Genomic DNA, 17465 nt, shown 5'->3' on the forward strand with positions numbered 1-17465 from the left:
GTCCGGACAAACTGCTTAATTTTTGAAAAAATACGTTTTTTGGGTCAACCGTAGCCCGAATCGAAGAAAATAAAATATCATTACACTCAGAATTTCGAGACGCATCTAATGATATATAACTTGAATTTCACTTCTAAAATTCGCCTAAAAATAACTCAAATTTCTTTTGAATTTAAAGGTAAAAAATAAAACTTTTTCTCTATTTTGATTGGCTCGTTTGGACCTAGTTGATGAGACCTAGGCCAAGCCGAGACTCAAAAGCATCTGTATAAAATCGAGGCTCAAACTATTTTTCTCCCGGACTTAGCCAAATTTTCGAGAATTCCAAATTTAACTAAGTGTGAAAATAGGTGACAGACATTACATTAGGCCTATCTAATCAAAAAATAAAACTCTCAGACAATCCAAATCCAGGCATCCATCTAAAAATCAATCCTGAGCAATAAGAAAAACCATCTAATTGTTCAACGGCTAAACATCAAAAGAGCACCATAAAAACCCTTCCACAACCCAAGGAATCCTAGTAGCTAAACTTCTTGTACCGAGCTACCTCTTTGTCATTGAGGAAGAAACCCATAGTCGTCCCGCAGAGTTCTGGTAGGCGTACATGACTCCACCCGTTAGCATGATTAAGCTGCCAGTGACCACCGAAGGGCCCCTTGATATTGGGCTTGATCCATAATCCCCCAAAACTCCTAAAAGAATCAAAACCCAAGAATCCCAAAGACCAACAGAAGAATACCAACAAACAGAAGAAACGAAAAAAATTAGACGAAGGAATTCGAGGATTACCGGAGAGGTATCCGACGGTAACAGAGATGCCGGTGATGGTGATAAGGCGAAAGTAATCGAGGGTGTTGAAGTTGGAGGGCGGAGAGAGAGAGAGAGAGAGAGAGAGAGAGAGAGAGAGAGAGAGAGAGAGAGAGAGACGGTTAGGGCAAAATCAGAGGATTGAGAACAAAGTTACGAAAGGGGCGAGGGGGAGGGGGATTGAGACCAGCACCAATGCCCACCCTGACCGCTGCCCTTATAATACGCGGGTCAGGGTGGGCACCCTCCCCTTAATGTCTGGATCCTCTTTAACGTGTGGTTTTTTTTTTAACAGGGAAGGAAGGAAGCGGATCACGTCATGCTGAACATGAGCGGAAACGCTGCATAACCTGATCTGCTTCTATTACAAAGTTGATGCTTTCCGTCCTCAATGCCTGCTTAAAATTTTTGAAAGGCCAGCCGGTTAAACGAAATTTCTTGACACCTTAGGCCTCTGTAACTGTAAGCACCAAATTTTGTTTTTTTGTTGATAACATTCGGATTCGTATCACCAACTACCGGATTTGTATCCTTGATCCATCTCCACTAGTGGTGTCAACGGGTTGGATTTGGTTTGGACCCAGGTAAGCTCAAACCCGGACTTGTTTCTGAGGTACTGGTACCAAGTCCAGACCAAGGTCCCATCGAGTCTGATATTTAAAACAAAAAAAACATACTAGAGTCCTATAAGGATGACATGAGCCAAACCTGATCCATACTCGATAAAATAATATATATTAAAAAATTACAGGAACTCGGGTTGGATCAGGGTTTGATATAAAATTTTACAAACCATACCCGGTTCCATATATGGTTTATAATTGGACCTTCTTCTTTATCACCAAACCTTAACACGAAAGAGTTTGGTACGGGTCGGGCCCAGCACAAACCCGACCCACGCATAGAGAAGAGGCGAGAGAGAGGGGGGAAAGAAAAGGAAGAACCAGACGAAGAAGAAGGGAAGCGAAAAGGGGGCAAATAAAAGATGGCGTCGGGTTGGGGGATGAACGGGAACAAGGGCCGATGCTTCGATTTCTGGACTGAGTTCAGCGAGTGCATGTCTCATTGCAGGGAGCCGCAGGAGTGCTCCTTCCTTCACGAAGACTACCTCGAGTGCCTCCACCACGACAAGGAGGTAAACCACCCATTCCCCCAACACCTCATTCCTTTCTCGAGCTCCTCTTCTTTATCGCTTGATCAATCTTTACTCTCCTTGCCTTGTTGGTTTCGATCTCACGTCGGTCGAGACAATCTGTGTGATTTTAACCAATTTGTTTGATTGTGTTTGGTTTCTTGATGCCATTGCTTTCGTCTTCTGATCGCTTTTTTTTTTTTTCTGTAAGCTTATAATTTTAAAGGTTCTGTCTATCGTTACGCTGGTAATGGTCGAGGAATTGATTGAATTAGTGATTTTTGGTATTGGTTCCTTATTAGATCTGTTGTTGGGTCGACGTAACATCGATTCATATTAGTTGAATAAAACGGTTGAATAGGTAAGTGTAGTTCTCAAGGAAAAGTAAGGATTTATATGCCCTAGCTTTGGCGGTTGGCCCATGAGATTTGGCGGGCTTATATTCAAGTTGGAGTTGAACCATCCTGTAGATGTTGGTTCATTCATTTCACTCGACCATGTTTCTTCTTCGTGCCTAGATGATTGTCTTTGCGGGTAGCAATTAGGAGATTACTTGTTATAAGTGATTTGCTTGCCAATTGATCAACATTCATGTTAAAAGGAATGCTTGTATTGATTGATTGGATTTGAAATTAGGTTAAAACGAGTGGTTGTTATGTGAGTTCAAAACCAAGTTGGTGCGTTCATGTTTTTCCTGATCCTTTCTGTATTGAATTGTACGGTGGTACTGTCATTGTGATTAAAACATCACCATTACATCACAGTTCACACGCATATGACACTCTCTTTACCATGTGTTTGTTGATGCGCACTCATCGGCTCACTGTGCTGCTTCCTTGGCCCATATGCTTGTCAGTGTAATGAAGCAAAAAAGCGCACAAGTAGATGCTGCTAAGGTCTACAATAATACAAACTACAAAGTGTGCACAAATACAAAGCCACACAAGGCAAATACAAAGAGCCACTAAGAACAAATACAAGTTCTGGATAGCACAAACACAAGCCACTAAAGGGATAAAACACTCAAAAAAATAAAGTGTTATTAACTCAAATGCTTAAGAGAAGCATGAAAATATGTGGGGTTAGATCCCACATGTATATACTACAAAGAATGGGAGTGGAGCTCAACTAGCCATTGGGCTAGCCCTAACGACTGCAAAAATAAAGACTAAAGTGCCCCTAATGAGCATTACCTATTACAAAAATATATAAACAAAAAATACAAAAATAAAAGATATTACATATAACAACATATATATACATATTAAATGTATATACATATTACTATATGTATTTACAAATAGCTATACATTCTAACACCCTCCCTCAAACTTACGGTGATATCACTGAGAGTTTGTCAAGTAGGAAGTGAAATTGGGGTGACAAAATATTAGTCGATTTCTTTATCGACATGCTTCTAAGGAGACATAAGGAAAAGTGATAATCTTCTTCAAGAATTCTTCACGCACATAATGATAATCCATCTTGATATGTTTAATTCTCTCATAAAATGTATGGTTGACAACTATATAGATTGTGCTCTTGTTGTCGCAACATAATTTTGAGGGCATCTGTAGGTGAACCCCCGTATCTTGAAGTAATCTTCTCAACCACATGATATCTAATGTTGTAGTAGCCATAGTACAATATTTAGCTTTAGTTGACAATAAGTATACTTTCTATTGATTTTTGTACATCTAAGACACTAGAGAATAACTTAAAATGGCATAAAAACTAGTCTATGAGCTTTTATCATTAGGATCTCCTTCTCATTCTGAATCTGAATAAGCTATAAGCTCCATTGGAGAGGAGTAAGATAACATAAGACCCTTAGAAGCATAATTTTGTAAATATTTAATAATTCTCATCACAACTCTCATATATATTGTGTTAGGTGAGTGCTGGAACTGACTTTCAGTATGATTTGCATAAACAATATCATGTCGAGTGATAGTCAAATATGTGAGATTTTCAATCATCTGACGATATGGTGCGGGATCCTCCAGAGGAGAATAAACTACTTCAATTCCTAGAAAAAATATGAGAAATCTTAGGTCGGTCATTTCAAAGGTTTCTTTAGAAACACTTTTGATATAGCTAACCCCTAGTTTATCTATGCCCGTAATGATCATGTCATCAACATAACGAAGCAAAACAATGTTACTTGCATTAAATTTCTTAACAAACATAGCAGTGTCAGTATAACAAGATTTAAACTCAACTTTAATCAGTACAAAACTGAACTTATCATACAAGGCTTTAGAAGTCTGTTTTAACCCATATAAAGCTTTTCTTAAGTGAAGGGCCTTTTCAGATGTAATCTCATATCCAGGGAGTGAATTCATATAAACTTTCACTTTTAGTTTTCTATTTAAAAAGGCATTTTCTACTTCCAATTAATAAATAACTCATCCTTTGGCAGTAGCTATAACTAAGATAGTTCTAACCAGTGTTGTTAAAAATGCACCTCAAGGCGCAAAAAGCGTGCCTCGCCTCGAGGCGAGGGCGTTTGTGCCTTAAGGTGCAGTTATAAAGCGTAAAAGTATAAAGGCGTATGCCTCATGCACCTTAAGGCGAGGCACACACGCTTTATTTTGTTGGTCAAATGAGGGTCATAGCCCTCATTTGACCAACATTAACCCAGACCCGAGTCTGACCCGGACACAAACCCGTATTCTCGAAGGTTCGAGAGAACCTGTCTTTAAAAAAGACAGAGGCGCCTCGGGCGAGGGGCAAAAGCCCTTGCCCCTTCTCTCTCCACTCCGCCCCCTGCGATCGCTTTCGCCGGTGACCACCCGCCGCCGGTCATCGCCTCTTCCACCTTCTTATTTCCTCTGCTGAGAAGGCGTCGACGACCCGTCGGCCACCACCATCTTCTTTTCTCTGTTGTGTGGGCGCCAACGACTCACCGCCATCGCCGTCCATTCCGACGACCTCGGCCGACATCCCGGACACGGCCTTTCCTCAACATTTTTTGATGATGTCGGAGTCACTGCAGTGAGGTAAACCCCTCTTCTTTACTTCTTCTTCTCCATGAGGGGTCGATCGATAGGGGGCAGAGCCCCCTATTGTCGCCTCTCATTGGCAGGGGTTACCCCCTGCCTTTCTTTTGGGGTCGACCGACAAGGGGGCAGAGCCCCCTGTCGTCGCCTCTCATCGGCAGGGGGTCCCCCCCCCCTCTGCTTTTCTCTCTTGGTCGACCGACAGGGGGGCGAAGCCCCTGTCGTCGGCCGGGGGGGGGGGGGACCCCCTGCCTCTTTCTTTGGGTCGACCGACAGGGGGGCTGAGCCCCCTGTTGTCGCCTCTCGTCGGTAGGGGCTCCACCCCCTGTCGCTTTCTTTTTCGGCAGAGGGCTTCGCCCCCTGTCACCTTCTGTTCGGCAGGAAAGGGGGCTCCCCCCCCTGTCACCTTCTTTCTCGTTAGTGGGCTTCGCCCCCTGTCGCTTTCTTTTTCGGTAGGGGGCTCCGCCCCCTGTCGCTCACCTTGTCGTGAGGCAGGGGGCTATGCATTTTGTTGTTAATGTTAGTTTTTTATTGAATGAATGCTCAGATTTTATTTCTTAGATACTTACATAGATCAAGTTGTTGCATTAATGTTACTTTTACATGTTAATCTCATAGTTTTTTAAAGTTAAAAAAAAAATTGAGGCTTACTCTTTGCGCCTCGAGGCTTACGCCTCACCTCAAATTTTGGTGGAGCGCCTCGCTACGCCTCAACGCTTTTCACAACACTGGTTCTAATATAAATTATCCTAACAATGGGTGCAAAAGTTTCATCATAATATATACCATATTCTTGGGAAAAATCTTTAGCCATTAATTTTTTATCTTTCTAGTAACCCATCACTTTTAGTCTTAACTTTGTAAATCATCTCCAACCTATGGTTTTTTTCCTTTTGGTAAATCTTTTATTTCTCATGTTTTAGATTTTTTCAAGTGCCTCTAATTTATCATTCATGGCTCATATCCATTCAGGTAATTTTTTCCTTTGTTATATGTGGTTGGCTCAAAATATGACAAAATTTTATCTAGACAAGTTCTATTATTGGAGAGAAAAAGATTCATATGATACAAATCTATCAGGAGGTATAAAAATCCTGTCAAATCTTCTAAAGTTGCTTGTTCCTATCTTTCTAGGACATATTTTTCTAGGGCATGAGGTTGTACATCATTTTCTCGCCTACTATATTTTATCATTGTAGGTTCAATTCTCTAACCATGTCTATATTTTCACCATCCAAGATATTGAGTTGTAGTTATTCGCTAACAATAACATCATCAATCACACATTCATCATTATTCTTAGGCAATAATTCTAACAAGAATGAATATTCAGTAGCTTCTTTAGACACATTGTGATCAAATAAGCTTTTTTTTTCTATAAATGAGACATTCCTTGAAACATAAAGTTTATCATTTTTGAAATCATAACATCTAAATCCTTTTATGTTTTTACCATATTCAAGAAAAACGCATGGTATGGCTCCTAGGTGAAAGTTTATCATTTTTGTTGGTAATAACAAAATGTTTACATTAAAAAATCTTTAATCTTGAATAATTAGGAGAGATTGTGAAAAGTTTTTAAAGGGGAGAGATGTTTTTGAGTTTAGTAGAAGGAATTCTATTTATGAGATATACGACAATAAAAGAAGCTTTGGCCCAAAATTCTTTTTGAACATGGTTTAAAATGAGAAGTGTCCCTGTGGTTTCAATTATGTGTCTGTTTTTTTTCAACCAATCCATTTTGTTGGAGTGTGTTGACACAAGACTTTTGATCAAAATACCATTAAGTTTCAAATATTCTTTGAAAACTTTTGACATAAATTTCCCCCCTAAATCCGAGTAGAAAATAGATATGTTGGTTTTGAATTGATTCTTAATAAGGTTATAAAAGTTTTAAAATTTTCAAAAGCTTCATATTTGTGCCTAAGAAAGTAAATCCAAGCATATCTATAAAAGTCATCTACAAATATTACATAATAAACATAACCACCTTTAAAAGCAACAGGAGTAGTGCCCTAAACATCCAAGTACACTAATTCAAGAGGTTTAGATGGGAAAAGACTCATTTTTACAAATAGAATGATTTTTATTTTGCCAATAATGCAATCCGTACAATAGAAATCTTGATTACAAAAACATTTTCAAATGTGATATATGGGATAATTTAGATATATATTCTAGGATGTCCAAGCCTTTGATGCCACACAAAAATATCCAAGTTTTTCACATTGCAACAAAAAATGCCTTTTAGAAGAATCAACCAATCTATATTAGTAGGGATCTCCCTCCCTATGACCTTCTTCAATCTTCTTCCCGAACTGGAGATCTAGCACCCAACATTGGTTTGATGAGAAGGAGATATTACATCCATGGTCGACAGTTTGGAAAATGAAAAGTAAATTCAAGTTAAATTTTGAAACAAATCTTATTTAAATCATCAATTCCTTTTATATCAAGAGAAGACACATCGACAATAAAAACATGGGTTTTACTTGAATTAGTGCCCGATCAAAAGACAAAAAATCATTTGAAGTCATATGAAAAGTTGCCCCAGAGTCTAAGAGCCAAAAACCTTACTGGTTGGTGAAGAGGTAGAGACTGTGACTCCCAAGATAAAGGAGGATGAGTTCTTAATGAACGGTTGTAGAGCCTTCATGGATTGAGACAATGGCATAGTTCTAAGGAATTTAGAATCTTCATCGGCCTCACCCTTGTCCTCTTGAAAAGCTCCCACCGACACTACGTTCTTCTTATATCTGTTAAAAATAAAATTGTATCCAAATACCCAATAAGGGTATTTTTGTTTTTTATCATATAGTACAGTCCACTAGGGACTGAAATGTAATTTAACATTATAAATAAATAAATAAACTGTCATACAGTCAATAGTCATATTTATGACTGTTGTGCACATTAGTCAAAAATATGACTGTTGTGCACAACAGTCAAAATATGACTGTTGGGCACAACAGTCAAAAATATGACTGTTGTGCACAACAGTCAAAATATGACTGTTGGGCAGCAGTCCAACTAGACGTTGGACTGCCACCCAACAGTCATAATAATGACTGTTGGAAGGCAGTCCAAAGAGTTGGACTGCCTCCCATGTGTTGGAGTGAGGCTCTATAAATAGAGCTTCACTCTCTTGTTATTCCTCAATGCTTTTAGAAGCATTTGAGGGTTTTCTCTAGAGTTTTTTCCCATCTTATAGGCTTGTATGCCTCTTGTGTTGTTTGGTATTTTTATCTCTTTTGAGATTGTATTTGGTCCATTAGTGACCAACTTTAAGTGAGTTTATTAAAGCCCTTTGTTGGCATTGTGTTTGTTTCCCTATTGTTCTATTGTACCTTGTTTCATTACATGGTATCAGAGCGAGGTTCTTGAAAGAAGGAGAATCTCGTGAAGGAAGTGTTCTTCGATCATTGATCATTCCCTATCTTCTCTAGTCTAAACTCAAGTATTCATTATGGGAGAAAGAGAGTTCGCCACCGTCATCACCTACAAACTCAATGAAAACAACTATTTGATGTAGGCGACGGCTATGGAGAATCATATCAAAGGAAAAAAATTGTGGGGTTTTGTTAGTGGTTCTACTAGTGAACCACAACTCAAATTGACTAGAAGAGAAGGAGATCAAGTCAAAGCCTTGTCCGAAGAAGAAAAAGAAAAAGCCTTAGAAGAATTTCAAAATAAATTGGAAGATTGGGAGGCAAGCAATGCACAAATACTCTCATGGTTTATGAATACCATGGAGTTCAAGATCGCCACCAATATCATCAAATTCAAGAAGGCATGTGACGCATGGAGCTTTCTAAGAAGTACTTTTATCCAAAAGGATATGGCTAGACTTTATTATCTCCAAGATAAGGTACGTAATTCAAAACAAGGAGATAAAAGTGTAAGAGATTTTTACGGTATTTTATCTCCTATTTGGGATGAATTAGCCATGTTGGAACCAAAATGGGAAGGTTCGGCTATTGATATGAGAAGGACCCAAATCGAAAGAGAAAATCTTTTCTCCTTTCTTTATGGCCTTCGACCGGAATTTGAGTAAGTAAGATCTTCCTTACTTTATAGGACCACTTCTCCTTCTATAAGTGAGGCCCTTGCTCAAATTTGTCAAGAAGAGACAAGACTTGGAATGCACAAGTCTAATGATGAGGTCCTTGCCATGGCAAGGCCCGAAAATTTTGTGAAAACATATAAACCACCTCACTTTGAGAAGAAGTTCAATAGAGAAGGACACAATGGAGGAGGATACAAGGGAGGATACAAAGGAAAAATTATTTGTCATCATTGTAAGGAACCCGGACATATAAGGCCGGAATGTCCCAAATTTAAAAAGGTGGCCGCCTTAAGTGAAGAACCTCAAGAATCAAGAAAAGGGGGTAGCTTCAATGAATTAAATCTTGCTCAAATAGCAGAAGCCGTCTCACAACTTCTTAAGGCTGCACCTTCTACATCCGGAGCTGCCATCTTTTCCTCGTCTCCTCCAGGTAAGACCTCTTGGATTCTAGACTCAGGTGCTTCTTTCCACATGACTCATAATGAGTCTCTATTATCTGATTGCACTAAATCATATTTTTCATGTGTGTCAACTGCCGATGGTACCTCTTTAAAAGTCAAAAGCTTAGGAAACCTTGATGATATTTCAAAAAAATTTTGTTCCAAAAGTGAGAGTCATTCCCAAACTGGATTTGAATCTTTTTTCGGTCTCTCAAATTGTTGACTATGGTTGTAAAGTATTCTTCTCATCTAAGGCGTGTTGGGTGCAGGATCTCCAGTCAGGGAAGCTGATTGGGCAAGGCCATAGACGAGGAGACCTTTACTACATGGATTTCCTGTGTTTACCAAAATACTCGTTTTGTAATCATGTCAAAGACATTAATATAGATCTTTGGCATAAAAGATTAGGACACCCAAGTATATCCAAATTATCTCTTTTTCTATTTTTGGAAAAATTTTGTATGTGAAGATTGTATACTTGGAAAAATGCAAATGATACCTTTTGGGTCTAGAACCTCTGTGACACATAAAAATTTTGAATTAGTGCATTCGGATGTGTGGGGTCCCGCCCATGTTATGTCAAAAGGTGGTTATTCATACTATGTTACATTTATAGATGATTTTAGTAGACATACTTGGATTTACTTTCTAAAACTCAAATCCGAAGTTTTTTCATGTTTTAAAAACTTTCATAATCTAGTTAAAAATCAATTTAAAACAAATATTAAAGTCTTCCGCTCCGACTCTGGGGGAGAGTTTCTTTCAAATGAATTTCAATTATATCTAAAAAATCATGGAATTGTGCATAAAAAATCATGCCCTAGGACACCTCAACAAAATGGGATTTCTGAAAGAAAACATCGTCATATCATTGAAACTACTAGAACCCTACTTATTTCAAAAGAAATTTCAAAGCAATTTTGGGCTGAAGCTGCCCTAACCGCAGTCTATCTGATAAATAGAATGCCTTCTCAAACTTTGGAAAACAAGTCTCCTATTGAAAAACTCTTTAAAATTTCTCCTGATTTAAAAAGGCTAAGGGTATTTGGTTGTAAATGCTTCGTGCTTCTTGAAAAATATAGCAAACTCTCTCCTAAAGCCATAAAATGTGTCTTTCTTGGTTATGCTGATAATAAAAAAGGATATCGATGTTATGATAAAACAAATGATAAACTCTATGTTTCTAGAAATGTTACATTTCTAGAAAATGGCAGTGGATTTGATTTTGAAGTTCCTAAAAAAGAATTTGAGTATGCTTTCTTATTTGATTTGTTACCCAATAAAGGTATTAGTAATGATATTGAAACCTTCGAGTCTATTAATGACTCAAGTAGTGAACCATCTCAAGATCTTCTTCAATACTCTAGACGAAATACTGGGGAGCATCCATGTGCCCTTGACAGATATAATCAATTAACAAATACTGAAGAAACTAGTGTTAGAAGGTCAGAACGAACACATAGGCCTCCAAGTAGGTTTGTCTCATATGAATCCTTCTTACCAAACTACAGGGCATGTCTTCTAGCCATTCATTCCTATCATGAACCATCCAACTATAACGAGGCCAAAAATATAAACGAATGGGTTGAAGCCATGAAAATTGAATTAGATGCATTACACAAGGCTCACACTTGGGCAATTCAACCTCTTCCTATCGGAAAGAAGACAATAGGGTGTAGATGGGTGTTTAAAATTAAAACAAAAAGTGACGGGTCTCTTGAGAGATATAAAGCAAGACTTGTTGCAAAAGGATATTCTCAAGAATATGGTATAGATTATGAAGAAACATTTGCCCCAGTAGCTCGTATGACTACAGTTATAACTCTAGTTGCTATAGCATCCATTCGAAAATGGCTGATATATCAGTTAGATGTTAAAAATGAATTTTTGAACGGAAACTTAAATGAAGAAGTATATATGGATCATCCCTCTGGTCTGTCTATTGAAAAAGCCCTATACGGGCTTAAACAAGCCCCTAAAGCATGGTATGATCGGTTCAGTGGTACGATATTAAAACTTGGATTTAAATCTTGTTACACTGACACTGCTCTTTTTGTGAGATCTACAAGTACCTCATTGATCATTCTTCTTTTGTATGTTGATGATATGATCATCACAGGGAATGATCAAAAGAAAATTGAAGATATTAAAATTTTGCTTAAAAAATCTTTTGATATGACTGATCTTGGTTTTTTGAGATTTTTTTTAGGAATTGAAGTAGCCTACTCACCAAGAGGATATATTTTATCTCAAATCAAGTTTGCAGCTGATATTGTTGAGCGTTCAGGAATCACGGACACAAAATATGCTGATACTCCTGAAGTAATAAATGTGAAAATGCGAGCTGAAGATGGAGTATTATTAGATGATCCAACCCCTTATCGACAACTTATTGGATCGTTGATGTACCTGTCCATTACAAGGCCAGATATTGCGCATGCCGTACATTCTGCAAGTCAATTTCAACATGCGCCCACAACCGTCCACATGAGTGCAGTATTAAGAATGGTTCGATATATCAAGAAAACTATATCTAAAGGACTATTCTTATCCTCTTCCTCATCTTTAAGTCTTATTTCTTACACTGATTCTGACTGGGGAGGAGATCCCAATAACCGTCACTCAACTACTGGTTTTTGTGTATTTTTAGGTGATTCTCTCATTTTTTGGCGATGCAAAAAACAACAGAAAGTGTCTTTATCCTCTACGGAAGCTGAGTACAGGGCAATGGCTACCACAACCACTGAAGTTGTGTGGATGAGAGCACTACTTTCCGATATGGGTGTTGATGTCTCAGAACCTTCAAAGCTATGCTGTGATAATAAAAGTGTCATCTATATAGCCAGCAATCACACATTTCACGAGCGAACAAAACACATTGAGATGGATTGTCACTATGTTCGCGAAGAATATTTGAAGGGGACCATTACATTGCCATATGTCCAGTCCGAATTTCAGATTGCAGACTTCTTCACCAAAGCTCTTCCACTACCTCAATTTTTGTATCTTCTTAGCAAACTTTCGGTGATTTCCCCATAAGTTTTAGGAGGAGTGTTAAAAATAAAATTGTATCCAAATACCCAATAAGGGTATTTTTGTCTTTTATCATATAGTACAGTCCACTAGGGACTGAAATGTAATTTAACATTATAAATAAATAAATAAACTGTCATACAGTCAACAGTCATATTTATGACTGTTGTGCACAACAGTCAAAAATATGACTGTTGTGCACAACAGTCAAAATATGACTGTTGGGCAGCAGTTCAACTAGACGTTGGACTGCCACCCAACAGTCATAATAATGACTGTTGGAAGGCATTCCAAAGAGCTGGACTGCCTCCCATGTGTTGGAGTGAGGCTCTATAAATAGAGCCTCACTCCCTTGTTATTCCTCAATGCTTTTAGAAGCATTTGAGGGTTTTCTCTAGAGTTTTTTCCCATCTTATAGGCTTGTATGCCTCTTGTGTTGTTTGGTATTTTTATCTCTTTTGAGATTGTATTTGGTCCATTAGTGACCAACTTTAAGTGAGTTTATTAAAGCCCTTTGTTGGCATTGTGTTTGTTTTCCTATTGTTCTATTGTACCTTGTTTCATTACAATATCTTCCTTTGAACTTTGGGCAATAGGGCTTAATGTGCTCCGAGTTTCCACAATTATGACAAATGATTTTCTTCTTTCCATCAGCATTGCATGACTTCTCAAAATGAGGCTTGGTAAAGTGAGGAGGCTTATAAGTATTTGTGTTGACTCTGGGTCTAGAAATGGCCAACACATTTCTTTAGTTTTTTTAGATTTAGACATAGATCTTAATCTTGTCTCCTCCATACAAACTTCAGCCAAAACTTTATGTAGGGATAGATTTTTTACTCTATGGATAATATTCACGGTACTTGTTCAAACTCGGGCCTAAGGCCGCTCATAAATTGAAAGAATTGCTCCTAAAGGATTTGTTTCTTCCTTTGAAGAGCGTCATTAGGAGTCATCCAAATAGGTTCCAACTTAGCTATTTGATCTTGAAGTCTTTTAAGAGTATCATAGTACCCTTTAACGGATTTATCTCCTTGCCATTGTGGATGTGGTCCTGTAAATCCCATTTATGTGTGACATCATTTTTGTGTATAAGTTTGTCTGATGAACTCCCATGCTTCACATGGTTGGTAGGAGTTGTTAGTGCATGTCTCCTTGTGGTGGGATATTGCAGGTTCAAACCCCAGTGGTACGTTGAATAATAATTGGTGGGGGTCTGCCTAAACCCAGCTTGCCTTTCAAAAAAAAAAAACTCCTATTCTTCATCAACATTTTCAAAATTGAAATGGTTCTTCATTCATGCTTCCCATGAAGAGGGAGAGGACCTTGGCATGCCTTCCATTCTTTATGGGCTTTCTTGTAGTCCAACAATGCCTTTTCTCTTTCGCTTTCTTTAAGAGTCTCTTCTTTAGATGCTTCATCTTCTCCCATTACGGTTTTTGTGAGAACATGTTGAGGTTCTAGAGAGGAGCCATCAACATATTGCTACAAATCTTTGCCCATGAAAATTCTCTTCACCGTCGTGACTCACATGTGGAAACAACTATAACAACTTTTTTGTCGGCCATTGGAATGAGAAGAGAAGGAGGTGAGAGAAGAGAAAAGTAGAATAAATGATGAAGGCTCCACCAAGAAACTCTCTCACGAGCCTCCAACACACAATCCACGAACACGAACCCGCAAACTCCAAGAGCTCAAGGCTTTGATACCATATAATGAAACAATCAAACAAGAGTGTGCACAAGTAGATGCCATTAAGGGCTACAAGAATACAAAGTGTGCACAAATGCAAAACCACACAAGGCAAATACAAAGAGCCACCAAGGGCTAATACAAACTCTCAATGGATAGCACAGACACAAGCCACTAAAGGGCTAAAACACTCATAAAAAATAAGTAGTTTTATTAACTCAAATGCTTAAGAGAAGCATAAAAAATGTGGGTTAGATCCCACATATATATACTACAAAGAGTGGGAGAGAGGGAGCTCAACTAGCCGTTGGGCTAGCCCTAACGGCTACAAAAAGAAAGACTAAAGTGCCCTTAATGGCCACTACCTATTACAAAAAATATAAACAAAAAAAATACATAAAAGAAATAAAAGATATTACATATAAGTTATAACCTAATATAATGCAATCATAAACCAATAACTATTGACAATTTGTGAACTTGATATCACCATCTTGCGAGCCACTGCAGCCTTTACCTTAATGGTGCTTAATTTGTTGCTTCATGTATTTGCTCATCAGCCATCTCTAGAGGTGCTTTTCTCTCAAGCTTGGCTGGAGGAAGAAGATATCCATGACTAGGGTTCAAGTGGTAAGGAACTAATTTTTGGCTAGATGGGTTCAACAAAAGGGGTAAAGAAATGATTTGAAACATGGCATTTTTTAGCTATTCTTGGCGGGTTTTATGGAAAGAATGTGCCACTGATTTTTTAGTGACGTTCTGGAAAATGTCTGAATGACAAATCCCTGTCTTTTCTTTTCTTGAGGGGGGTGGGGGGTGGGGGAAGATGGATACCCATATCCAAAGTAGATATGCACTTGGAAAAACTATTGTCTTGAAGGTGGATCCATCTTGGGTTTAATCCTGAGGGAGAGGGAAGAAAGATGGATACCCATATCCAAAGTAGATATACAGTTGGGAAAATCTATTGACTTGAAGGTGGATCCATCTCGGGTTTGATCTTGAAGAGTGGAATGGTTTACTCCCCTTGCTAATTACTGCTTCTGAACGTGTCACTTTTTTCTTCCTTTCACTTTGCTTTCAATGGAAATGGGAAAAAAGTGCCACTGGAAAATGACTTTGGGAGTTTGATTGATTCATGGGGACGGTAGCAATTGTTGACTATATTAGAATTCACTGTTGGAGTGAATGATGGGAAATTATAAGATTATCGTTCCACTATTTCAGGAAATATTTTTCATGTTCAGGAACTAACTCAGAGAAATTATCAGTGGAGCTCATAGACTCGTGCTGTCTTCTCAAGAACTGTATTAAATATGACTTCTCAATAGGCTAATTTCTGATGCTGTTGAAATGTTAGTGTCATAGCACACAGACTGGACGCTAAGACAACCGAAATGTTAGTCATAGACTGTGCTGCTCTGATTTGAAGCCTTGGTCAAATTTAGAATGAGTATTCTTCAGGATGTTGTAGTATCAGTGTCTTTTATTGAATTTTCCGCCCTTAACATGTCAGATATTCTGCTCCAGATTGTGGATTACTTGACCTCACTGACAGTTATATAAAATCAACATTGTGGTGGCCATCATCTACAAGGGTTATTTCATAGCTGACAGGATAATGCAAGATAAAACTCCTATTTGTTGAACTGTCTTTGCCGCCTTAACAGGTTTCTTGATGCTTCATTATACTTATGGTGGTGGTCTGCTTACTCCCTTTAAAAACTGTGTTCCATGTAACACATTAATATATTACTAAGATGTTGTTTGGCACTGAATTTATCTTGCCAGCAGTTTACAGATTTGTTATCGGCACGGTTGTATCATTTTTCCTCATATTTCACCATAATAACCAGCACAAAAACCTTCTTGCAGTACCGCCGGAGAAACACCATTTACAAAGAAGAGCAGCGCCAACTGAGAGCTGCTGCACGTAAAGGAAAAGATGAAGGTCATGGTGAACATTGAGTAACATGGTAGTTGAAGCATATTTCATCAAGTTCATCTTTCTTCGAACTTGGGAATAAAATTGACTGATGTTGCTGTTCGTGTGCTGATATTGTAAGTTTTGTGACACCTGATCACCATCTTCTGGAGATTATTCAAACCCATGGCCTGGAAGACCACTTGTCTTTCTAAAGATACTTTGAGCAAGTTTAGTTGCATAAATGCGCCGGAAGGCTGTCTAGTTTTAGCATCTTAAAGCCGTGCATGAAACAGCATTGGCTTTGGTTATATGAGTTGTAAAAATCTGTTGCCAAAGTGTAGATGCTCTGAGCCAGCTGGAGCTGATTAGGTGTTGGTATTCGATTAATTGTAAAAGTGCTGGGCCAACCAGCTCCCATAAATGGCATGCTTGCCAAATCAGACCTCAGTTTGTGGGTCACTTGTTGAGGTGGGCAGAATGGCAGGTGCTGTTATGACCATTTGTCCATCGGGTACTTGAATTCCATCTCCTGATCCCTTTCGAGACTGAACTTTTATGGGTTCATTTGATTCTCGGATCTGAGATCATAGGATCTCAGATTCTAAGTTCTGAGTACCACTCTCAGATCATCCCCTGTTTGTAGGGAGATAGGGAGAGGGATAGAGAGCGAAAGGAGGAGTCTGAGTTTGAGGATCTGTTTGTTCAACTGATCAAAACTCACATCCATGGTGACTAAGGGCCCATAACTAGGAACTATTTTTCAGTGGAGGCCATATTGTTTAGGACGAAGTAGCCACCTTAAGATCAAGTCGAACGTACTTGTCTTCTTTGGCTTATTCGTTTTGACGTTATGTTGTGTGAGATGATGAGAGCCAAATGGGTGTATTCACTAGTTACTGCTTGCTTCATACTCCTTCCAGATGCTTCGCCAACGGCTACATTTTCTTTTCTTTTTTGAATTTGGATTGGATCTGATTACGTCAGTCGGTCAAACAAACCAACATCTGTGAAGTCCGTAGATAGCTCCCAATTATGGTCCTGGTTGTCAAACATGGATCCGACCCATTTGTGTGCCCTGCAACCAGTGATGATGAGTAGAGCTGAGAAATGAAACGAGCAGCTCGCCGTTCAGCTCGGCAAGCCAAGCTACAAGCCATTTAGGTACATGGGCCTAGCACGAACATGGCAAGCTCAGCTTGGTTTGACTCGTATAAGCTCGATTTTCATATTATATGTGTATTATATATTTGCAAGCTTTAAAAAACAATTTTTTTCAGAAGACGAGCTAGTTCATGGTTGCCTTATAAAGCTCGGCTCAGCTCGTGAAGAGTTCTCAAGCGGAATCTGAGCAAGGGTGTACACTTAA

At 38.6% G+C, this 17465-nt stretch overlaps 1 protein-coding gene across 1 annotated transcript; it reads left to right on the plus strand.

Annotated features, from left to right (window-relative positions):
* Window positions 1–1712: 1712 nt before the first annotated feature.
* On the plus strand, window positions 1713–16341 carry LOC149842796 (NADH dehydrogenase [ubiquinone] iron-sulfur protein 5-B-like). The gene is made up of 2 exons (XM_090001589.1): window positions 1713–1945; window positions 16048–16341. Exons 1-2 carry the CDS (start codon window positions 1796–1798, stop codon window positions 16138–16140), a joined length of 243 nt encoding a protein of 80 aa, XP_089857715.1. The 5' UTR covers window positions 1713–1795; the 3' UTR covers window positions 16141–16341.
* Window positions 16342–17465: the final 1124 nt, after the last annotated feature.

This window comes from Nuphar pumila, chromosome 3, assembly GCF_984573655.1.
Source record: "Nuphar pumila chromosome 3, dmNupPumi1.hap1.1, whole genome shotgun sequence".
Classification (NCBI taxonomy): domain Eukaryota; kingdom Viridiplantae; phylum Streptophyta; class Magnoliopsida; order Nymphaeales; family Nymphaeaceae; genus Nuphar; species Nuphar pumila.

Bases quoted from the DNA above. Each gene is read 5' to 3' on its own strand.
- LOC149842796 (XM_090001589.1), top strand. From the start codon at position 1,796: ATGGCGTCGGGTTGGGGGATGAACGGGAACAAGGGCCGATGCTTCGAT. The intron at 1,946-16,047 runs GTAAACCACCCA...ACCTTCTTGCAG, and splicing joins GCCTCCACCACGACAAGGAG to TACCGCCGGAGAAACACCAT.